The sequence below is a fragment of the Fusarium phalaenopsidis genome (assembly GCF_050370095.1).
Source record: "Fusarium phalaenopsidis strain FUZ10S chromosome Unknown contig_32334, whole genome shotgun sequence".
Lineage (NCBI taxonomy): Eukaryota > Fungi > Ascomycota > Sordariomycetes > Hypocreales > Nectriaceae > Fusarium > Fusarium phalaenopsidis.
In genome coordinates this window covers 305671-329229 of record NW_028145390.1, presented here as the reverse complement: position 1 = coordinate 329229, position 23559 = coordinate 305671, and the positions used below count along the sequence as shown (strand labels likewise).

General features: G+C 52.0%; 7 protein-coding genes across 7 annotated transcripts; 3 read left to right on the top strand and 4 right to left on the bottom strand.

Annotated features, from left to right (window-relative positions):
- Positions 1-2431: 2431 nt before the first annotated feature.
- Positions 2432-3407, top strand: LRP88_14218 (SDR family NAD(P)-dependent oxidoreductase; the record flags this gene model as incomplete). The annotated part of the gene is made up of 4 exons (XM_083250568.1): positions 2432-2730; positions 2789-3021; positions 3069-3161; positions 3217-3407. The coding sequence occupies 4 exons, from the start codon at positions 2432-2434 to the stop codon at positions 3405-3407; spliced, it is 816 nt and encodes a 271-aa protein (XP_083093633.1).
- Positions 3408-3608: 201 nt separating this feature from the next.
- Positions 3609-5126, bottom strand: LRP88_14217 (uncharacterized protein; the record flags this gene model as incomplete). The annotated part of the gene is made up of 4 exons (XM_083250567.1): positions 3609-4258; positions 4312-4573; positions 4629-4795; positions 4856-5126. The coding sequence occupies 4 exons, from the start codon at positions 5124-5126 to the stop codon at positions 3609-3611; spliced, it is 1350 nt and encodes a 449-aa protein (XP_083093632.1).
- Positions 5127-7998: 2872 nt separating this feature from the next.
- On the bottom strand, positions 7999-12627 carry LRP88_14216 (uncharacterized protein; the record flags this gene model as incomplete). Its single annotated transcript, XM_083250566.1, has 2 exons — positions 7999-8077; positions 8129-12627. The coding sequence occupies 2 exons, from the start codon at positions 12625-12627 to the stop codon at positions 7999-8001; spliced, it is 4578 nt and encodes a 1525-aa protein (XP_083093631.1).
- A 2381-nt stretch (positions 12628-15008) lies between these two features.
- LRP88_14215 (amino acid/polyamine transporter I) lies at positions 15009-16592 on the bottom strand (the record flags this gene model as incomplete). Its single annotated transcript, XM_083250565.1, has 1 exon — positions 15009-16592. The coding sequence occupies one exon, from the start codon at positions 16590-16592 to the stop codon at positions 15009-15011; it is 1584 nt and encodes a 527-aa protein (XP_083093630.1).
- Positions 16593-18084: 1492 nt separating this feature from the next.
- LRP88_14214 (concanavalin A-like lectin/glucanase domain-containing protein) lies at positions 18085-19067 on the bottom strand (the record flags this gene model as incomplete). The annotated part of the gene is made up of 2 exons (XM_083250564.1): positions 18085-18736; positions 18787-19067. The coding sequence occupies 2 exons, from the start codon at positions 19065-19067 to the stop codon at positions 18085-18087; spliced, it is 933 nt and encodes a 310-aa protein (XP_083093629.1).
- A 1574-nt stretch (positions 19068-20641) lies between these two features.
- On the top strand, positions 20642-20937 carry LRP88_14213 (uncharacterized protein; the record flags this gene model as incomplete). The annotated part of the gene is made up of 2 exons (XM_083250563.1): positions 20642-20676; positions 20736-20937. The coding sequence occupies 2 exons, from the start codon at positions 20642-20644 to the stop codon at positions 20935-20937; spliced, it is 237 nt and encodes a 78-aa protein (XP_083093628.1).
- A 1542-nt stretch (positions 20938-22479) lies between these two features.
- LRP88_14212 (arylamine N-acetyltransferase family protein) lies at positions 22480-23439 on the top strand (the record flags this gene model as incomplete). Its single annotated transcript, XM_083250562.1, has 2 exons — positions 22480-22838; positions 22887-23439. 2 exons carry the CDS (start codon positions 22480-22482, stop codon positions 23437-23439), a joined length of 912 nt encoding a protein of 303 aa, XP_083093627.1.
- Positions 23440-23559: the final 120 nt, after the last annotated feature.

The window sequence follows — 23559 nt, the reverse complement described above, 5'->3', positions numbered from 1 at the left end:
CGTTCCTTCTCTGGCTGGTAAGTGTGTTTTCGCCCTGGCAGTCAATTGCCGAGCAAAACTGACCCTGGACAGCCAAACATGCAGGCGAAGGAAATTGAAGTGTGACGAGGTCAAGCCCATCTGCGGGCCCTGTCGCAGGGGTTCTCGGGAATGTTGCTACTCTCAGAGGTCGATATTTCGGCACTTTGAGACATCGCCGAGAGAGAAGAGTAAGGACGCGAGCTTCTCTCAACACCAAGATCAACACGTCTTCCAGGACGACCATGTGTGGCTTCATGTGCCAGCTGAGCGTGAGTTTTTGCCAATTCTGTACATTTTGCAGCGTTGACACTTTGTTCAGTTCGGTTTATACATGTCAAAGACCCTTATGCACACCAAGATGAGCCAGCCCGGCAGCTTGGAGATGCTCAGGAAGCAGAACGGGAATCGGTTCCGATTCTTGACTTTCCTGGGGCCATTCTTGACCCGCCTGTAGAAGAAAGCGTCTTGGCCCCAATAGATGAACCTCAAGACTACCCCGAGCACCCACAAACTCCAGACATCAATGCGCCGGCATCAGCATCAAACTTGACGGCATTACACTTGCTAAGGCATTTCAAGCAAGGTCCTGGCCAATGGTGAGTCTTTCGATCTCTGCCACACACTCTCCCATTCTCACAACGTCTCAGGATGGACATATTTGACACGGGGTCCTACTTTTCATGCAAAGTCCCTGTCATAGCAGCCACAAAACCACTATTAAAATCAGCAGTCTGCGCAGTCTCTGCCAAGCATCTCAACCGCCTATCTCGAGCTGAGACATCATCTGAAAACAGTTTTCATGCATCTCGCTATGCTGTCGACTGGCACTATCAATCTGCAAAGCACTACGGCGAAGCTATCAATCACCTCAAAAATGCGGTTGACTTGCGGGCATACGAGAATGACTTGAGTGATAAGGAGGATATGCTTGCTGCGGTGGCGATACTTTGCATTTATGAACTTATGGATGCTCCTGATACAGCCTGGAGAGCACATCTCAAGGCATTACCGCTGTTTGATCCAAAATCGGATCCTTTCGCTGCCCCGCCGTCACCGGTAGTGATTCCTCGGACGGCGATCCAGGGTCCCATCTTCTGGAGCCTGGCAAGGCAAGACCTGTTGTGCGCGTGTAAGTTGTCTCTTCTTTCGAATATTGAGTGAGATTCTGAGCCTCGTCCAGTTATTAGCGAAACACAGACTCGTCTTGATCTAAAAGACATGCGCCTTTGGCAGAACGCAGGCCTCGCCACAAATGAAAACGGCTCTCTAATGCCATTCAGTCCTCCTGGCTCAGCCGACGTTCGCACCTCGGCCGATATTGAGGAAGACACAAAGAGCAACGAGCTAACCTGGCTTCTGGGCAAGATATCGAACTACCTTACGTCTGGTGATGCCATCAACCCCACCGACTATGCTCTGCCTCTTGGGCAGCGTCCTCCAGTCGGAGTTACCCAGGAGCGACTTCTCGAGCGATGGAAACTGTTGATGGCAGAGTTGCAAAAATGGTATAATAGTCTCCCCTCGACCTTTCAACCGAGTGCCAGGACACCATATTCAGGAAGTGAGGAGGAATGCTTCACCAACTTTGAGCAAATATGGTACGAGCTACCAATCTGCGCCGCAACAATGCAAAACTACCACATGGCCATGATTCTTTTGCTGGTCAACAGACCCCAAGAATCAACAGCCATCCGCTCCACAGTTTCTGCCCGTCTCAACTCATACAGACAGATCCAAGCCAAAGTGCACGATCACGCGAGAGAGACATGCGGCATCAGCTTGGCGAATCCCACGGACCCGATGAGGATCAATTCAGTGCAGGCCCTGTTTGTCGCGGGGCAGGTGTTTTTTGAGAGGTGTGAGCAGGAGGCTGTTTTGAGGCTCCTTGAGGGGATACAGAGGGATCTTGGATGGACTACTAGTTTTCATACTGCTAAGCTTGTTGATGAGTGGCCAAAAGGGTAGAATAATACAGCTATATCCATAATGACACTGCTTTCTTGAGATGGCCATTCCCTCTCCCCTACCGGACACCATTCCGTGTCGACCTCGGCATAGCCACCCCGCATGTTATATGCAGCATTCTGCACAACCCCTCAAGAGGCCGCAAAGCCATATACCGAGTTCTGAGACATTGACCACTCACTTATCCCGACTACCCCGCGTTTTTCGGCTTGATTCCTTGTTTGAGTGCATAAATTCGGCAGATCGGTTGGCCTACCCATCTCGGAAGGTCGGAAACCTTGTTGCGTGGTAGGCAAGTGAGCATGTTAAATAGACATGCCGTGGCTAATGGGGTGGTCAGATACCACCCTTTGGTGACGTTAAGACTTGAACACAGTCTTACTCAAAAGACTCGTTATCAACAGAACAAGACCTCTTCTTCCAAGATCATATCTCATCATCTAAAATGACTGCTCCGATATCCGTCCACCGATTATCGGGCAAGGTCTGCATCGTTACAGGCGCCTCCTCGGGCCTGGGCCGTGCCATTGCTCTCGGCTACTCTCGCGAGGGAGCTTCTGTCGTCTGCGCAGATTTGCAGCCCAAGGCACGCCTCGATGTGAATGGGGAGGAAGCTATCAGCACCGATGAGCTCATCCGGTCGAAAGGAGGGAAAGCAATCTTTGTTCAGACGGACGTGGGCAAGGCTACAGCTGTCGAGGCCTTGGTGACGAAAACAGTGGCCGAGTTTGGACGCATCGATGTGTAAGTGTCTGGAAGACGTCCTCATGCTTTGGCAACTCCAAGTATTAACGTGCCCCAGCCTGGTCAACAATGCAGGCATATCTGCCGAAGCAGGAAACAAACCGCTCAAGATCCACGAGACACCAGAGGAGTGGTGGGATAAGACGATGAACGTCAACGTCAAGTCCATTTTTCTGACGAGCAAGTACACCATCGCCCAGATGCTGAAACAAGAGAAGCCCGAGACTGGTGATAGAGGTTGGATCATTAACATATCGTCGATATACGGCATTGTTGCGGGTCGAAATATCTGTAAGATGCCGTATCTGAGAGGGGAGACAGAAATACTGACCGTGCAGCCTCATACTGCGCTTCCAAGGGTGCTGTATCCAACTTGACTAAACAGGTAGCCTTGGACTATGCCAAAGACGGCATTCACTGCAACGCAATTTGTCCAGGATGTGAGTACCCGCCTGAGACCTTGTCGGCCCGTCTAACACAGTCCAGACACCGAGACGGCCATCTGGGCCGACACAATCAAGCACAACGACATGGAGTCTATTCGATCTCTACACCCACTTCACGGAATAGGCGTCCCAGAGGACTTGGTGGGCGCGGCCATCTTTCTTGCAAGTCAGGAGGCCAGATGGATCACGGGCGTGTGTCTCCCAGTGGATGGTGGCTTTACAGCCCAGTAGTGGTCTGACGGGGTTCTATTCTATGTTCTCTGGGTACTTGTTCAAGATGCTATTGCCAGCAAAGTCATACTAAATCCAAGTTTCCCGACCAACCTAGACCGCCAGCTATAAACTCGCCGCATGCTACGAGACCCTGAATCGCTGACATGTCGGCTACGTGAATGGTCCCAGCCATCAGAATATCGATCCGGTTTCCAAGAGTCAATCTTGACGCTCTTTGGGAGGAGAAGCTTTGCAACCCTCCTTCGCCTGGTGGAGGCGGAAGTGTGTCTTGCTCGAAGAGTGATGTTTCTTGTTGTTGTTGGAGGGGGAGGAGGAGGATGTAGGCTGCGCATTGGCAGTCGAAGAAGCTGCCAATGCAGCCGTCGACACGGTTTCAATCTCTTGAGCCTTGGCGGAGATGGTGGCCGTCGATAGCGTCGTCTGGGAGAGGTCTGCTGTTCCACTAGACGATGCCACAGTAGATGGAGCACTCGTTGATGTTGAGGGGGACGAAACAGAAACAGAGGATGCTTCGTCAAGTGCTTTCTCCCCGTCATCGACGGAACTGCCCTCTTCTCCCCACTTACCACTCCACGTAGCATTGACACTCTTTCCATCCGTGATGGTCAAAAAGTTGTCGTACGTACCAGTCACGACGGACTCGGTCAGAGACCCGTTCTTTGCTGCCAGGACAGTCTGCCAGTCAAGATCCCAAAGGTAAGTCGTGGCCTCGGCCGTTGCGTTGCAGGTGTCGCTACGAACGTACGCGGCCTCCCCACCGATCTTGGCGAACTCGGTTGTATTATGAGAGACTTCCCACAATGCCGACTTGTCCCAACCCATGATGAAATCGCCGTGATAGGTGTGTCCTGTTGCTACAAGTCAGCAAATCGAGCATCAACACTGGCAATGTGTTTGGTACCTCCTCCGCTTGACAAGGTCAAGTAGTCGCCGTCTTCAAACGTGAAGAACTCGGCATCGCCAACATCATACCAAACAGCGAAGAACATGCCCGGGACGCTGATGCACCCCGTGTCGACTGTGTCATTGCAAGCACGATATCGGCCCAACGCCTTATCTTTGACAACCCAGCCCGGAAAGGGAACGTTGCCTCGTAGCCAACCCGTGCCACGCTTCTTGGGAAACTGCCACTTCTCCTTGACTTCGTCGCTCTCGTCAAAGTGCTACTCATCCGTGAGCGATGTGTCTCGTTTGAAGGACTGAACACCTATCACTCACCCAGTGAATACCATTGCCACCCTGCTCTCGGATTTCGTCTTCGGTAATCTTGGGGTTGCCACCGATGAGGGCAAAGTCTTCGGGGTATAGGCCTGGGTTGTTTTCCTGCCCTTGATAATACACGTGGAAAATGCCAACCTTGACGGGGACAGTGACATTTTTCTTGACTAAACAGATGTAAGCCCAACAAACTTCTTCACCTGCCATTAATTTGTGTGGCCACTCACCATAATACAAAGTAGGCATCCAATAGGCAGACTTGTCAAGCTGGTTATCGCACGAAGTGCATCCATCCTGGAAGTCGGCTCCTGTGACCGTGTCTGCAGAGATCTTGCGGGATCCCCAGAATGTATGCATGTGAGAACTCTCAGCCCCTGGACTAACGAGGGAATCGATTCGCTCGCGCTTCCATGGTGCACAAGTAACGCGGAAGAAGGCAACTGTTTGCGCAATGAGGGCAGCGCCAAAGAAGGCCCTGAACAAGCCGGCTGGCTTCATGTTGGAACGAAAAGAGTGACAAGAATAAACAAGAATTTCAAAATGAATGAATGAATAAAGGAGTGGAAAGGCGCTGAAGCAAGAGCAACAAAAACAGTAAAAGGAAGCTTCAGAAAGGAGTTTATATCAAGTAAAGGGTATCCCACATACACGCCGACTTAGCCATCAGATCAACGAGTCAACGAGCGAGTCTCGATAAGCGCGCTAGATAACAGCATTCCCCACTCCTTGCTACAACTAGATAGGTACTTCATATCGTTTTTCAACCTTAAGTTCGGAAGAGGTGCCGTGGATGGCCTGTCCCAACCCGGTCGCCGCGGGCGCCTAAATTGCGAGAGGCCGGGATCAGTCTTGGTGTCGCTGTTAGCGCCATGTCGCAAACTTGGCTGGCCAATCTACTACTTAAAGTGCCCAAAGGTGAAACAAGGCACCATGGGGAATTTGTCCGTAGAGGACCCTGAAACCTGGTATCGAAATGAGCTTCTTACAGATGAATCTCCTTGATCACGTAATTGTTGCTAGTATTACTGACCTCTCCAAAAGGAGTCAACGGGCACAATGTCAAAGAACACGGTAGTTAACACATGACAGCATTTAAACCCAATGTTGCAAAGCCGGTAAACTAAATAAAATTGCAGCAAAAGGTTAATGGTAAAGATCATCGCGCTATGAAATCAACGTTGGCCCCTCGTGGCTGCAGTTGACTCGAGACAAACCTCGCAGTGTCAACAAATTCATCGGCAGCACTTTAAGCCTAAGTAAACCTTGGCTATCCTCTGTAAAGTGGCGATATGCTATAACGATGTTCTTCTTCTAAAATATTGTCAGCTATATTAGCCTTTTGTAACCGCAGGCAGAGAAGCCTCTCTAAGTTCAAGCTTGCATACAAGATTCCACTTTGCTGTTGTGGCTGATGGCTTCTTGTCATTATTGCAGACAATAACAAGATTCCACTCGATTCCCATAAATACCCTCCCATCTTCGTCTAATCCCTGCCATCGACAGTAATCTTCTCCCTTATCGTTGTCTCTGTGAACATGGAGGACACCGGCACCGAGTTCAAGGCCACGCGCTCTCAAGCCTCATCCGAATCGTCATCAACCTACACTATACCTCATAAGGATAAAACCTCCACGACAACAGAGTCTACATGGCATCTTCAAAGCCTACCATCCATGGTCAAAGAGACTCCAGAGCTATCTAGGTTGGAGCAACTCCCCCCAGAGCTCCGCCTCTCTATCTTGACCACACTGGATCTTGACCAAGTAAAGAACTTGATCAAGTCCTGCCCGACATTTTACCAACAATATCGACAAGATCGCAAATTCATCTTAGGCAGCGCCTTGCACACAACTCTGGGGTCAATCACCGTTGATGCCTACGCAGTCCACCTGACCAGCCCGGCCAAGTTCGACCGCGTCCATCCTGAAGATGCCATTCCCCGATTTCTCAAAGACTATCGGCGACTCCGCTCCTCGCTAGACTTTTCATTACTAGAAAAAGGGCTGACGCGAAATGATATGAGCGAGTTGGCCGTGTTTTATCTCTTCGTTGTTCAGCCGTTCACGAAAATGTACAAAAATTGGGCATTCATCAACATCGCAAACGACTTCAAGGATCCCAAGACGGCAGCCCAAAACCCTCCTCTGACTCTCACCGAGGAAATGAGGATAATGCGAGCCTTGTATCGTTTCCAACTCTGGTGTAACCTATTTGGTCACTCCGAGTCTGGTTTCGTCGAGGTCCGCATATTAGACATGTTCTTTGGTCTCTACGAACCCTGGGAGGTGGAGGAGATCAATAGTGTTCACTTTTTCGCCACGGATGGGTTTTACACAGACCTACCTTTACTCTGGGAATGGGACGTCAGTAATGCTCGTATCTTTGCTGCGGATGAGTTTTATATCGAATTTGAGTCCAGCTATCGGGGCGCACAGAAGGAGCCAGGTGGAACAGAGTGCATGAAAGTGAAATGTATCTGTAAGTCCTATTCCTTGTCCTTGCTTCCCTTTTTGACCATCTACAACCCGCAGCTAACACCTCAATCCGTAGTCCATGGGCTTGAAATGTTGCCCACGCCGTCTACCCAGCTGAGCGCGCTCTACATCAGCCTTTTTAATACTATAAACCCATGCGAGTATAGCCGTTATAGCCGCCTGGGTAGAGTTTTACGACAGGACACACACGTTGATCGGCGAATCCATTATTCGTCGCCTCGAGACCAGCGAGAACGGGACCAAGAGCCATTCCCTTTCAAGGGCGACGACCCAGCTCAACCACCGGTTGCTTGGACACAGACGTGGAAGGACGAGTATAGCAACCTTTTTGGGGGCTTCATGCCAGACAGTACTCAGGAATGGGGCTTGATGATGTGGGATGAGGCACGGTTCAGGGAGTTTGGATTTTACAATGTTGTGTGGTACGCGTGCAGAGACAAGTGGGGGAGTAATGACCCAAGAGAGAGATTTAGGGATGAGGAAGAAGATGATCAGGAAGATAGTGGTGATGACTGGTACTAAAAGTCCGTTTACCAAAGTCTACATAAGAAAGACATCACCAAGACTACAGAGCCCTTCCAATTTGTGTATTTATGTATACGCCATATCAATGCTAATACCCAATCCATGCAATCCCATACAAAAGAAAAATCACGCTCTCCATTTCCGTTAAATGTATCCCTCGTACCCTCATACAAAGATATTGCATCGCTCATCTCTTGGTTTATGCCATCTACATACAGAACTCATCGCTTGCTTGAAATACAAATGACAAAGGAAAAGGTGTTTACAAAAGAGAGAACATAGTTAGTCATACAGTAGTCTTCACACAATGGCGAAGGTTAAATGGTAGGTTGGTAGGTTGTACAGGGGCTTTAAGCGTCGACTGATCCCTCGGACTGAGAAGAAGACCTCGTAGTAGAAGAGTTGAGGTTGCGACGTCGAACAATATGACTATAACTCGTTAGTATTCAACTTGCTGACCAATCAAAGGGGTTAACTTACATGCCGCCTCCGCGGTCCCGGGGGTCACGGACAATCACCATCTCCTCCCTCCGCTTGGGATCCTTGATGGGCTTGCGTCCGCTCTTGGTTCGAGTAACACCGTTTGTTCCGAGCTGAGCCACCAGAGCACCGACTTGGGTCTGCAGGGCAGTGACATCAGCGCTAGCAGCTGCCTGGGCCTTCTTGGCCTCGGCGAGCTGAGCCATGAGGTCCTTGTTCTCGGTGCGCAGGTGGTTGAGAATCACAGCCTCTCGCTCAGCCGTTTCAAGCTTCTTGGCGAGTTCGTCACGTTCAGCTGTAAGGGCGTCGACGCTGGCGAGCTTTTCCTTCAGCTCGGCAACTGTAGCCTCAGAGGCAGTAAGCTTCCCCTGAAGGTCGTCTCTCTCGGCAGTGATGGTGTCGACGCTTGCGGCCTTTTCCTGGAGCTTGGCGGCCTCCTCTTCAACGGTGGCGAGCTTCTTGGAGATCTCGTCTTTCTCGGCGGTAACGGCGTTGACGTTCTCCTCGGTAGCGGCGAGCTTGGTCGTGAGCTCGTCTCGTTCGGCCGTGACGGTATCGACGGTGAGTTTCAGCTTGCCTCCGTTCTCGTTGGCGGCGTTGAGCTTGATGGTGAGCTCATCTCGTTCGGCGGTAACGGTGTCTCGCTCTCCGGTGACGGTATCGACATTGAGTTGCAGCTTTCCGGCGTTCTCGGTGCTGGCTTCGAGCTTGGTGGTGAGTTCGTCTCTCTCAGCTGTAACGGCGTCGGCCTTCTCTTTCAATTCGGTGTTTTCTCCGCGGAGTTGCTCAACCTCGGGGGTGACGACAGGTTCGGGTTCTGGCTCTGGTTCTCTTGCTACTTCTTCTTCTTCTTCTCCCGCTGGGGCTTCAGTCTCGGCTTTTGCCTCTGGCTCAGCCTCAGCTGGCTCGGCATCAGCAGGTGCTTCTTCTTCGACGACGTCCTCGACCGAGGCGGGTTGGGGTACCGACGCTGGATCTGGCTTCTCGGTGGCATCCGAGGTGACGCTCGTGGCGTCCTCATCGTCGGTGACGGTGCTCGCAGAGGATGAAACGCTAGATAGGGAGCTGGACACGACGCTGCCGGCTTCTGAGAGGGTCCTGAGGGTGGTGTTTTCCTTGCGGAGGCTCTTGCACTCGACAGAGAGCCGCAGGACCTGCGAGCTGTGGTCGTCCTGCTCGCTCAACAGACCTCGGACTTGGCCGCGGAGCTCCTTGTTCTGGCCGGTGAGTTGTTCGTAGCGCTTCCGGAGCTTCTTCCTCTTGGTCTCGATCTCGTCGACCTGCTTACTGATGGCATCCTTGTCCTTGGTGATCGATTCGAGCTGGTTCTTGAGTTCGTTGTTCTCGGTGTCGAGTCCTGCGATGCGAGCCTCCTTGCTCTCGACGTCCTTGGTCCACTCGGCCTTGATGGCGTCCTTGTCAGTCTTGAGTTCCTCGATGGTCGTGTTGAGCACGGTGACTTCTTCCTCCAACTTCTTCTTGTCACCCTCGAGGCCTGTAAGTTGCTCCTCGAGTTTCTTCTTGTCGCCCTCAAGACCACCTAGCAACTCCTCCAACTTGGACTTGTCGCCCGACAACTCGTCGATGCGCTTGTTGAGGTTCTTCTTATCCTCCTCGAGGTTCACCTTGTCCTTGCTGAGAGACTCGACCTGGTTCTTGTTGTTCTCACTCTCAGTCTTGTAGCGGTCTCTCTCGACGGTGAGCTCACCCAGCTCCTTAGCCTTCTCCAGGAGATCCTTCTCCATGCCGTCCACGCGGAACTGCATGGATTCCTTGGAAATCTCCAGGCCGGCAATCTTGGCGACGTAGGCCGTCTCCTGAGACTTGCGGATGACCCTGACGTCCTCGAGCTCCCTCTCGAGGTTGATGCTCTTGGCCTCGAACTGGTTGTTGGTCTTGGTGGTCTGCTGGCTCTCCTTCTTGAGGTCCTCATAATTCCTCTCGAGAGCAGCCTTGAGCTCACGGTGCTTGGAGAGGTGGTCCTCGAGCTCCTTGACCTTGTCGCTGTAGTTGCGCTCAATAATCAAGAGCTCGTCACGCTCCTTGGTGAGGGCTCCAACAGTCATGTCGCGTTCCTTCTTTAGCCTGTCGATGGCCTGATCGCGTTCCTTCTGGAGCCTGTCAACCGTCTGGTCGCGCTCCTTCTGGATCTTGCTGATGGCTTGATCACGCTCCTTCTTGGCCCTGGAGATAGCAAGGTCGAGGTCCTTCTTGTGCTTCTCAGCAGCGCGATCACGCTCCTTCTCAAGCTTCTCGACGATGGCATCTCGCTCATCCTCGATATCTCGGATAATCTCGTCCTTCTCCTTGCGGAGCTTGTTCAGCTCGAGATCGCGCTCCTTTTTGGTCCTCTTGATGGAAAGGTCATAGTCCTTCCTGGCCTGTTCAAGAGCCTGATCACGCTCCTTCTGTGACCTCGCGAACGAAATATCGACGTCCTTCTTTGCCTGCACGAGAGCTTGGTCGCGTTCCTTCTTGAACTGGTCGACGGCCTCGATGGCCTGGTCACGCTCACGCCTGAACCTGTCGAGAACTGAATCGCGGTCCTTCTTGAGCGCCTCAATGGATATGTCTCGCTCTGTCTTGGCCATCTCGACAGATACATCTCGCTCGCGCTTGTACCTCTCGATGGCTTCATCTCGCTCTCTTCTGATCTTCTCAAGAGCAGCGTCTCGCTCCTTCTTGGCTTGTTCGACAGACGCATCTCGGTCCTTGATGGCCTTTTGAACAGAAACATCACGCTCCTTCTTGATCTTCTCAACAGAGACCTCTCTTTCCTTCAGGACTTCCCTGACAGACACGTCACGATCTCTCTTGAACTTCTCAATGGCGTTGTCGCGCTCCTTCTTGAGCTGTTCAATGGAAGTGTCACGGTCCTTCTCGAATCTCTCGAGAGTCCGCCTCTGCTCATCGAGCCGAGTCCGAGTCCTCTCCAGAAGACGTGTCTGCTCCTCAAGCTCGACAGTGAGTCTGTCTCTTGTTGACTGAGCCCTGTTCCTCTCCTGTCGAAGCTCCTCCCTGTCGCTCTGCGTGCAGTTGAGCCTGTAGCGAGCGTCATCAAGATCCTTGATGGTTTCTTTTTGCTTGCTCTTGAGGCTCTTGACTTCGTTCTTGAGCTTCTCAATCTCAGCAGCCATGGCCCTCTCGGTATCGTGCCGAGACTGTGCACGAGGCCGAGAAGGAGGACGCTCAGGCTGGGGGAGCTGTCTTGACTCAGGAATCCGTGGCTGTTGAGAGATAGGCTGGGGTTGTTGAACCACGGTTTGTTGGACGAGAGGTTGCTGTTGTTGTTGTGATGAAGAATGCACAGTGGTCGTGGTCATGGTCTGTGTCATTGGCTGCTGTGTCATTGGCTGTTGAGGAGCATACAACGGCTGAGTGGCCATCATAGGCGGAGCAGACATCATCGGCTGAGCAATCATGGGTTGAGGAGCCACAATAGGCTGATGAGAGATCATAGGCTGCTGAGGGATGGTGGGTTGATGGACCATGGGCTGCTGGGTGATGGTAGACTGCTGGGTAACCGACTGCTGCTGAGTGGTCATTGAGTGGACCATAGTCGGCTGCTGCACAGGCTGGACCGTCTGCTGAATCGTCTGAACAGTCTGTTGAGGCTGCTGCTGAACCATCTGTTGTTGTTGTGGTTGCTGCTGCTGAGGTTGTTGCTGTTGAACCGGCTGCTCAATGTGGATGTGCACACTACGTCCCCGACTGCGTGAGCGCTCCTTGGTACGCTCAGGCTTGCGCTCCATCTGACGTTCAGATCGTCTCTCCAATTGACGATCCGTCGTCTGGAACTCTACTTGACGGTCACTCCGTCGCTCAATCTGACGCTCCGTCGTCCTCGTCTGCTGCGACGTCGACACACTCGGCCGACGGGCCATGGACCGCGCCCGGGTGGGCGTCTTGGCGCAGCTGTCGTCCGAGTCGTCGACGACAGTGGTGGCCTTTGTGGTGGTGGAAACATTGGATGAGCTGCCCCAGCCCAGCTCAGAGGCGGAATCATAGTCGTCCGAAAGATAAGGGTTCCTGGGCGTCAAAGGCTCGGGTGATCTTGTGCCTGTGTCAGGGCCAGATCGGAAGCGAAGTTGAGGAGGCCGGAACATCAGAGGCCTCTGTGTGTCGTCTTGTCGTCGGCCTTGGTTAATTGTTGATGTGGAAGAGGTTGTGCTGGTGCTGACGGTGGAGGTAGTGTCGTCCGAGACGTCTGAGGCAGCGCTTGAAGTCGCCTCGGACACGGTCGAGAGGCCGTCGGCGTCTGGCCGCCGTGTGGGAGGTCGTGATTGTGATCTCGCCCGGGCGTAGGAGGAGCTGGGGTTGGTGTTCCTTTGGCTATCGTCGGATGTGTGCCACGAGTCGGACTTGGTGTTGTTGCTGTTCTTAGGGGGATAGCCCCGGATGGTGAGGGCCATGGTGCTCTCGTGCTGTCGCTGCTGCTCATACTGGGACAGCGGATCAAAGGGCCTCCTCTGAGGGGCCGTCTTGGTGGACTTCTTCATGGTTGGTGTGCTTCAGAACTGTGTGAAGCGTTCAAGTGTTGTTGCAAAAATGTGTAGATATTGGAGCTGAGTATCTCGCGTGCTCGTGGGTTGCGGCGGGGGTGGTGGTTTGGATGGATGGTGGTGATCGGCGGGCGGTGACCTCTGGGTACACTACTACATTAACGACGGGTACTTCAAGTTCCAAATGGTCTCGCTGCATATTGTGTGCTGTCTGTTTTCTGTCTAGAAAGAGGAAAAGTCTGGTAGAAATCCCCCAACAGGCCATCTGCGGGTATACATTGACTTTAGGTCCTGTACACCACCAGGATGCATCCCGTCACCCACGGCACAAGCCCTGGGAGGCGTCCGGGACAGAGCCCGAGGAGCCCAATTCAAGAGTTGGAACCCTGCCAGTGGCTCCAGGGGGTGGTTCGAGATCCACAACCCAACCACATTGGGCGCCAGGACACGGTGACAGCTGGTCCAACCAACCGTGTGATATGTCGTCAGGGCCTCTGAGAGGGCTTGTGAGCCTCCTTGCAGAGCGGGAAGACTCCCTGTGCAAGATCCCAAAGCCGACATTCCGCAAAGTCCCCATTGGTTGTGACCCAGAACATCCCCGGGAAAAGAGGTGAATTTAGAATGGAGGCCCGGGTGGCAAGACGACCATGTGGAAGGGCCTGGTTGCTTGGGAGGACCCCAGCAGGGACGGGTAGTGGGTTGGGGACCCTGCAAGAGGATGGATCCCTGGTCTTTGCTGTCAACTCGAGAAGCCAAAAAACAAGGCCGTAACTTGTCCTGTCACCTGCAGAAAGGGCCCGTGTCTGCCTCTATTACGTGTACCTGTACTTGGGATTTCACTCTGTGCCCAATCGTTGAAACCAAGGCGCCCAGTCAAGGCTCGCACAAGGGGGTCCATTATCATTTTGAGGCCCGGCCAGTCTCTTTTTTCCTTGGGCAAAAGACTTCTGGGTCGGGCTGCAACGTCATGTGGGGATTTCCGATTCGCTCGCTCCGTTGCACCAAGGCATAAGATGTCCCCAGCCCGACTCTTTCGAGGAGGCCGTACTCCATACGTTTTGGAGGAGGCTTCGAGGCGCCTACTAAAGCCTCTCGTTGCCTATTCTTCTGGGAGGACGCCAGAATTACAATACTGGCCTCAATTGCGCCCGGGACTGAGTCATCTTTTAATTGTGCTACGCGCTGAGCTCAACCAAAATAGCTGACGGGCCTCATCTCATGCCACCAGCAGCTCAGGCGACGTAGCCACCGCCTCGCAATTGTTTTTCTCCTGTCATTTTTTTCGCCTCGGTTTTTTTGTTTCGTTTCTCCAGTTTTCTCTCGGCTCCGCATCCATCCAATCCACAGACAGGGTATGTCTCATCCATGTAACTGTACTGTAACTGTCCTGTACTGTAAACGCCAGCTGCTCGCATATTTTGTCGACTACACTGCAGCCACGAGATAGGGTAAGACTGAGGATTGCAGATGCGGTGCAGCGCAGTCTTGACACGCACTTGGGAGGCTCAACAAACTTGGAATTGGGGATTGCTCTTCTTGTGAATTCTGGTCTGTTCCAGAGAGATGGCGTCACTGTAAATGCCATCCGTGCTACTGAGCTCAGGCCTCACAACACCATGGCCAGGATCAAGTAACACCCAATTCCTTGTCATCAAGTGGCACAGCAACAACTATCGACACTTGCACAACGTGAATAATGAGCTATTTTACACGTACTCGTTTCAATTCGTCTCGCAATCAATCCTTCATCCCCGCTCTCACGGTCCGTTCCACCCAGACGCGAGACACGCCCACGGATGCAATCCCACCATAACAAATACTAGGCGATCTTATCGGTTCGAGGCTAGAAGCATGGAACATGTCGATGCACGATTCTCAAAGGGTGCAGGGTAAATCTGCATCGTCCTACAGGCGCCCGGGGCAACCCTAGATCGGTTGGACCCTGGTGTACTTCATCCAGTACATCGCTGGCCTAGCCCAGTGTCCTTCAGAGGATGACTAAGACCGACAATGGGTCGCTGCCCCTTCGACCGTTGACAGCCTGGCAGTGTGGAGTGCCAAGCGGTGACGGTGAAGGCGGCTTCGTCTCTACAGGCTCGGATGTTGATGTTGTAGCCGAACTCCGATCAGAGATACAGAGACATGAACACAGAGACATTGGCTCTCAAAGTGAACAGAAAGTAGTATCATTCTCGCTATTGTACAGGGGTTGTACCATCCTAATCTCAAAATCAAGGCCCATGCAATGCACACACGACATCTCATGTCAAGCCTCATACCCCAACCCCCGCATCACTAACTCCTGTAACCCCCACAGCCTATGGCCCTGATGTGTCAGACGATAGTGACGGCACCGAACAGAAAGAAAGAAAGAAAGATCAAGCTGGATCAACCGCCATCCCAGGCACCACAGTACCTGTAGCTGTAGGCCCCTGGTATCCCTTCCGCGCACTTCCAAACCACCAGGCGCCGACGAGGAACGTCAGACCACCCCAGATCACGCATGTGTAATTCATGCTCTGTGCGTCTGTAGGCAGCGCATAAGGGAAGCAGTAGATGACGCCCCAAATGAGCATGTAGGCGCATGCAACGCTGTTGATGACAAAGCCCACTGGTCCGCGCATCTTGAATGGCCCGTATGTGATGTTTTTGCGTCCAGTCAAGAGATTTGGTAGGATGCATGCCAAGAATGAGCTGCTCGAGAGGAGAATGAAGCTACCAACAAAGGCGTTAAAGGCAGTTGTGCTTCCGACGTAGATGGCACCCAGCACTGTCACCAAGACACCCGTGGCAAGAGTCGACCACAGAGGCATATCGAGCTTCTCGTGAACATGACCAAGAACTCCAGGGAAGGGGGTGGCTCCATCTCGAGCCAGAGCCCAGAGCGTTCGGCCGCAGGTAATGTACAGACCGACAACTGTGAGGGAGATGCAGATCATGACCAATGACAACAGGCCAGTTGCACCTGCAGCTGAACCAGTGGCTTGGTGATAGATCTCGGCGATAGGATAAGCCGATTCGAAAAGGGCGTCGTAGTCGTTGATGGCGTACATGATGGCGATGAGATAGCAAAGTCCAGTGATGAAGCCAGTTGCGACCTGGAGGAGAAGAGCGATAGGGACGTTGCGCTGGGGATCTGGAATTTCCTCGGCCAAATGTGTAACCGCATCCACTGGTCCAACACTGAAAGCTCCGTTGAGCATGCCGGCAACGAAAACGAAGCCATTCGGATATCCAATGTCAGCAACCCAGTCTTTCCACACAAACGCCGAAGACGCATGCGGAGGTCGTCCACCTCGACCGGGCATGACTGTAACAACAATGATAGTGATGATGAAACCAGTCAGGATGATAAACACGCCAAACTTGTTCAAATTGGGCATGGCACTGTTGGCCAAGCAGACGCAGGCGCAAGCGATCCAGGTGGTGATGATATATGTGACAAAGACGTGCCACGACTCGGCGACGAAATCGGCATGGTTGAGGGCGTACATCTGGACGAGGGTGTTTGAAAGAATCGAAGACATGCTGGCGCATCCGAGAACCCAGGCGAGATAGTTCCACCACCCAGCAAAGAAACCTATCATCCTACCCCATCGCGGACCAGGAGTAACAGACGCCCAGTGGTAAACTCCAGCAGACGAAGGGATAGCACTGGCAAGCTCGGCGATGCTGGCGGCAACAGTCCAGTAAAACACGGAAACGACGATGAACTCATAGAGGACGCCGGGAGGTCCGCCGTTGAAGATGGCAACGAGGATGGAGCCGCCGATGGCTGGCCAGACGTTTCCGACGACGAGGCCGACGCCGGCTAGGGATAGGAGGTTGAAGTTTTGCTGGAGCTCCTGGACGTGGCCCGAGGCGTTGATGGGAGCTTGCTGGTTCGAGATGGACTTGAGGACGGGGACGTCATCATCCCTCTTGGAGGTGCTGTCCCTCTTGGGAGGTAAACTCTCAGCCATTGTTTTTGTCAACGATTATCAAAAAGACAACGACAACAATGATTTACGAAGAAAGAATGAGATTCCAAAGCGGGAGGTCCGGACTCTTAAGTGCCAAAACGTCCATTTCGTCTCTATCAAGGCTAAATGGTCGACGCAACCCCCTTGACGCTCGCTCGCCCCTAGCCCCGGCTCGAGTCGCATGTTCCTTCCGAAAGGGGCATGGATGGAACTCATTCTCCAAACAACCTCCGAAAATTGGGGAATGTCGGTTCGTCGCGGGGGAAAGGGGACAAATCTGACCATGTTTCCGGATAAGGCTTTTTGCAAATTCATTACTCGTGAGAGTGGCGATGTTTGAGTTGATAACGGCATTGGGCTTGTTTTCTTGTTTTGCGTATTGAGGAGAGGTTGATACATTGCTTATTTATGCTGGCTCTTGGGATTGGCACTCAATTATTGCTGTCTCATTGTTGTGTCAGTTATGTGTGAAGCTGTACTGGACGAGACCAACGTGAATAGGCAATGTGAAGGCATCACATGAGACACCAATTGGAGGGCAGATCTTCAGCTACAAGGCCAAGTCTCCAGTAGAACGCGTCGCAAAAGCGCGTTCAAATCATCCACCTCGAATAAAAAAACACCCATACCCGATCATTCCGGATTCTCGGATCTCTATTATACATCAAACGCCATCGCATCGACATGAAGCCATCCTCAAACCTGAGATTCCGCCCGACGGGCAAGCGACCCCAAAAGCCAAGCCTGGGGCCGATACCGCATAAACTGTGCGGGGTAATTTCCATTACTCATAACCCGGGGGTTTTCCGCGATCCAGAATGCCAGAGTGTTACATTTCCCCAGGGTCATCAGATCAGGGAGCCTTGCTCTGATAAGAGGGCCTCGGTTGTGTTGCCAAGTTGGAGGCTTGGAGCGAGAGTGTTGGAGGAGATATTGTTTGCGATTGTGATTGGGCCATTTTGTGTGATAGCGTTAGCAGGGACTGTGATGCCTCGGTCTGGTGGTGTGAACCATCAAAATCACCTCTTGGCCGCAAAACTCATCAAAAATTGAATCTCATCTTTTGCCCAGGCTGACTTCAGAATGCGCAAGCATCTCAAGCCTCCAAACCCCCAGCTCCGTCAGCGACTGCCCCCTTGTTCATTAGCCTAATTTCCCCAACCTTTTTGGCGCGGGCTCAAGATGCCGGCTGCCGGCTTGGTTGGAGTCGCCGTCGGGCGTCGGCTCGCCAAGTGGGGAACGCCGACGAGTCGCGCCGCCGGCCTCAGTGGCGACAGCATCCCGACGCAAGCCTTTGCTCCGGATGGAATAGAAGACAGAAATTCATGTTACACTCTAACCGACCTCTGTATTGCTCAGCTCATCATCTCATTTCTTCTTTTTCTTTTTCATAAAGCTTGTTCTCATCCATCAACTACCTACCTACAGAATATCAGGCAAATAGATAGCGGCGCAGCCCAAGACCTTTGAAATACCCAAGTCATCCAAAACCTCAATATGTATTTCCCAAATGCGTAGCCGGATTTCCCCAGTCGGCGTCAAAACGATGCCAACCACCATACTCTGGCTCACTGCTCAGGAACAGAGTATGAACGACCATATCGTAATACCCATCAGCCGGAACCTTTCCTCCGCACACGTTTCCGCCCATAGCCACGTTAAGAAGAATAGTCATCTCCCTCACAGGTCGCGTGCCGGCAGGAATCTCAGCCTTCATAATAGGTCTGCCGTCAATGTACCAAATCATCCTGCCTTGTCCTGCCTCTCCACCAGGTTGGATCCAGGCAAAGTCGTACTTGACGGGTCGATACTGCATATCGGGGATCCTGGTGCCTAGGACTCGGTGCTTTTCAGGCTCGTGATGTTGACCCCAGTGAAGACATGTGTGGTTTTCGAGATCTCCGTTCCAGGTCTCGGCAATGTCGATTTCACCGTCTACAGGCCAGGAGAATGGTTCCTGTGGGAGGAGCCAAAAGGCGGGCCAGATGCCCTCGGCGCAAGGTGAGAGGATGACGGCAGTGAGAACTCCCTGGTCTCGAGACAGGGTCTGTCTGCTGACCAATCGAGCTGAGGTGTACTTCTGCTCTGGGTTTGGGTTACCATTGTTTGCTATGGCTCGAAGCACAAGTTTTCCATCTGGAGTACTATTACCCTGTGGTTAGCCAGTGCAAAGTACCCACGGCGATAAACTCACTAAAAGGCGTTCTGCTGATCGGCAGTGTAGTACTCCAACTCCTGGTTTCCCCAGCCATCCGCGTTGCCGATCTTTGCATCCCAGTCATTGCTAACGGGGTTATCAGGTCGGAACTGAGGCTGCCAGTAGACCTGCCCAGGCTGCGCACCCATCGGCTGCTGCTGCGGCGGTGGCGCATACGCCTGAGGGGGAGGTTGTTGAGGCTGCTGTTGAGCCTGTGGCTCTGCGATTAGGTTTTCGAATTCATTCTTAAGACGCTTGAGGTGATCTTTCCAAGGCATTTTTTCAAAATGTGACTATTCGTGGTTGAGGTTGAAGAAAGTTTTGTATCAGGTGAGGAGTGAGGATATTTTGATGTTTTGCTTGACCGACTTGACTGGGCATGACGTCACCTGGCTGCATGGTTTGTGGCGGAGCGGATGTGCCAAGCATAGGCAATTAGATTTCACCATAGACTGAGATATGGCAAAGTAAAGATTGAAGTGCAGATACGAGAGTTTAGGGGAGAAATCAGTTGAGTCTATCGGCAGAGCCGGCAATTAATTGCTTGGCAGGGTATCAGCTCTTGGCAGGCAGCAGATGAGACGGGAAACAGGTTCAAGGTCGACAAGTTGAGGTTTTGATTGACGGTTATAGGGAGGTACTATGTAAAATCTATCTTGCTAGTTGCGATGCGAATTCTACAACTCTGATTGCATCGAAGTGAGCGGCTTTATGCCTGCACTTTCAAGGTCCTCGTCCTCGGAGTACCGGGTAGCTCTGAGTGAGAGAAGGTCATCAAGTCTTCGACAAGTGTTCAAGGTGAAGCTTTTTCTTAAATATTGATTTATTGTATTCCATTATGTGCATGTAACACGCAAATGAATGGCTCTTTGAAATTGACCGATGCTCTGGTAAATCTTTCGTCGTCGCACCAGAGTTGATGACTTGGGTGCTGATAAGAGCCTCTCGTCAGAGCGGAAAGACTCGGAAAGCGCAGCAATGGCGATGTGCTGGACCAGCTCTTCATAAGCGTGATTCCACGACTCGAAAATGTTTCAAAACTCATTTCGACCATATCCGATGCCAGGCTGACCGACCATCGAACGTCGAGACGATCTGACGGTTGTCAAAATGGGCTGTGCCATTGGATCGGCGGGTTCGGCAGTCGCCGAGTCCGACCATCAGATGGTTCCGGCACCTGGAAATTTTCGTTGGCGAGCTCCGCCTCAGCTCAGGCTCAGGCTCATGACCAGATGAACGATGCCAGATCAACTGGACGGATTTTCGGGAAAATTCATGAAGATGATAGAGAATGACTAGCAGAATCAAAGGAAAGCATTGCGCTGACTTTATTGATGAGTGTAGCGATTATTTCATGGTTATCGAAGATGAGGCACGCTGGAGTCTCAATGAGGTACCTACCGCGAGCAGAATTGGTGAACCAAGCATCCACGGAGCCAATACCAAATTGCATCAAGTAAAGAAAGGGAATAGCATATTCTCAATATGGAAAACGCACGCCCAATCTGGTCATTCCCATTCCTCCTCCTACTCAATCCAGGCCCAACCCGATCGTGTGGTGCGTGGCATGGCCCGGGGGCGCCCGACCGGGGCGAGTCTAGAAGGGACCCATCACACCACCAACATCTCGAATCACCACCACACGACGATCGACAGCCGAGCATCAAATGTTGCGAAAAGACTGCCGAAAGGATGGTATATAATGTTTACCAATCGTCTTCTTAGGTTCTCATCATCATCAGCATCAACACACAAGCATCACTGCCAATCACCACTACAAGGCACAACAGCAGCCTTAATCACCAATTACAACCACTACAACCACCTACAAACAACCCCCACATCCTTCAAAATGCTTCCCATCATCAAGTCCGCCGCTGCCCCCAAGTAAGCACCAAAAACCCCCTTAAAACCCCCCACACACCCACTAACAAAAACTCCTGCAGGGTCGTCCCCGTCCTCTTGACCATTGGCAGTGCCACCATCGTCGGCTCCTACGTCCGCTCCCAGCTCAAGACCCAGTCTCGCACCTTTGATCGCCAGTTTAGCCAGTACAACACAAAGGAGAGCGAAGCTGTGCGGGCAAAGACTTTTGACGGAAAGGTTCCCGACCCCCGAACCAGCTTCTTTAACATTCTTGGCTGGTAATCGCATTCATTTTGGGATTTTACATTGGCGTTTTGGGCATCATGGATCATGAAGGAATGGCAGGCTGCAATGATATGATTACACTTGCCTGAAGATTTAGATTGGCATTAATACCACCTTTCTAATTACTTTAACAATTTCTACTTTGCAACTCGGTCATGTCTGTGCCTCGTTTTGCACCTTTGACCTGTTACGGCGCTGCCCATGGCATCAATCCACGTCCGTCTAAGGCTTGACCCATATTCTAACGCGATGCACATGGTTTCTTCGACCACTCAGAGGTTGTTCAGCGCCAGATTGAGAGACTGCCCTTGCGACCAGGACATGTTCGCCTTCCATCAACGTCAATACTGCTCTCCACCTTTGCCAACTGAACCCTTCCCTTGCTTTCACCACGGCGTCCGTCCACGGCTCCTCCAGAGATGGAGTGACAAGGACGCGCACCACAGGCTCATGGCACCAGACCCAGCCTTCAATCACCACCTCGGATCTAGAAGCCACCGTGTCCGGAGCTGGGGAAGTGATAATTGAGTTCACCTCTACACTCCACACAGGCCTTTTTCGGTTACCCTCGGGATCTGTTGGATCAATCTCGTTATAAAACACAGTCGTGTACGGCCCAGGCGCTCTCTTGTCCTGCAGACTTAACCGGCATATCCACTTGGTCATATTTGTTCCGAACCAGCCGGGAACGACAAGTCGAACGGGCCCTCCTCTCTCTTTGCTGAGTCGGTGGCCGTTCATCTCGAAAGCGAGAAGAACCTCTGATCCGAGAGCTTTCTTGATCGGAAGATCTTTTTGATACCGGTCTGCTGTTACGCCAGCAAACCTCCCGCAGTCCAGTCCTTCAGACCACACGTATTGGGCTTCTGGGCGAGGCTTTGCGATGGCTAGGATATCCGCCAGGCGTACGCCAGTCCAGTGGACGTTTCCAATGCGCCATACTGCATCCGTTGGTGGTTTTATAGGGCTGCCATAGCACTCGTGAAATGCCGTGATTGTTGTTCGAGGGAATTTCAAGAGTTGTTCCATTGTGAGAGCGAACGGATTCTGAACCAAGCCATCGACCACAAGCAACCAGTTTCCGACATCAACAGCTGCAGCGCCCATGTGTATAGTCTGAAATAATTTTTCATCCAGAGTCGTCAAGTCATCTAGTTGATGAGGGGCTGGGGGATGTCTGATAAAGAAGCCGTCTGGGTCGATTTTGACACAGGCATCTCGCTCTCGGCCAGGCCTGGGGAGTGCTGATATTTCAACTCCAAGACTTGAGGTAGTATAAAGCGAGGGTTCCATTATATTTGCGAGATAGTTGTCAGTGGAAAGCAAGATTCAACTCGCCTTGAGAATAAACTCGGACTAAAGGACTAACTTAGCGTCCTGCGAGGGTTATGTAACCTAGTCGTGACGAGACTTTGACGCCCTCCAAAGACAAATTAGGCAACGTTCAACCGCGGGAAAAAGAACTCTCGTCAAAAAGCAAACCTTGAGCCGCATAGTCATCACCATTCATGACGCACAGTGCTATTTGATTCGACAGCCATGGCAGAATTACCCAAGTATTCTCCCAAACAACTGGCCGAGTACCTCGACCGTATCCAACTCCCAGCGTCTCAACATGCCAGCGATCCGCTGGAGTTCCTTACACAGCTCGTCCAAAAGCAACTTGTCACTGTCCCTTTTGAGACTCTATCACTTCATTATTCCACTCACAAGGATGTGTCACTCGATCCCGAGGATCTGCACCAAAAGATTGTGCATAAGCGTCGAGGAGGCTACTGCCTGGAAAACAACTCATTCTTTGGAACAGTTCTGAGGAGTCTTGGTTTTCACGTTATTGGTGTGATTTGCAGAATTACCATGGCTACTCGAGGGGTTTTTGATGGAAGCTGGAGGGCAATGTGAGCCATGAACCACCATTCTCTACGGAACTAACAAAAAGCCAGGAGCCACATGGCAAATATTATCACCATCGATGACAAGAGGTACCTAGTGGATGTCGGTTATGGAGCGGATGGACCTTGTACGCCGCTTCCCCTCGATTCCGGCGAGATCAGACACGGCCTACCGAGCCAGCAACTCAAGCTGGAGCATAGAACACTCCCACAGCATCTCGACTCTGCTCAAAAAGTATGGGTCTATTCTCAAAAACGAGGCTCGGAAGAGTGGGCAGACATCTACCACTTCCCCGACGTCGAGTTCTTCCCCCTCGATTTTGACATTCTTAACCACCACGCTATGACTAAGAGTCTATGGGCCAGCACCGTCGTGGCCCAAAGATTCACTCTCAATGAGGACGGCGTCACGATTTTGGGAACTCTGTTGTTAGTGAGGGATGAGCTCAAGGCTGGGAACTCGTCGCCGCAGAAGATGGGGATGATTAAGAAGATGGAGGATGAGGAGCAGAGACTAGATGCCTTGAAGGAGCATTTCTCAATTAGCTTGACAGAGGAAGAGCAGCGTGCAATAATGGGCAGCGATGTTGAGCTGGGCCTTGCTTAATGAGCGATGCCTAACAAGCTGTGGTTCAGAACGGGGATACTTAGATGCCTTGTGCGGCTGAAGCAACAGCACCCTACTAAAAATGCAGTGCAATCATTTGTACAAATGACTTCCTATACC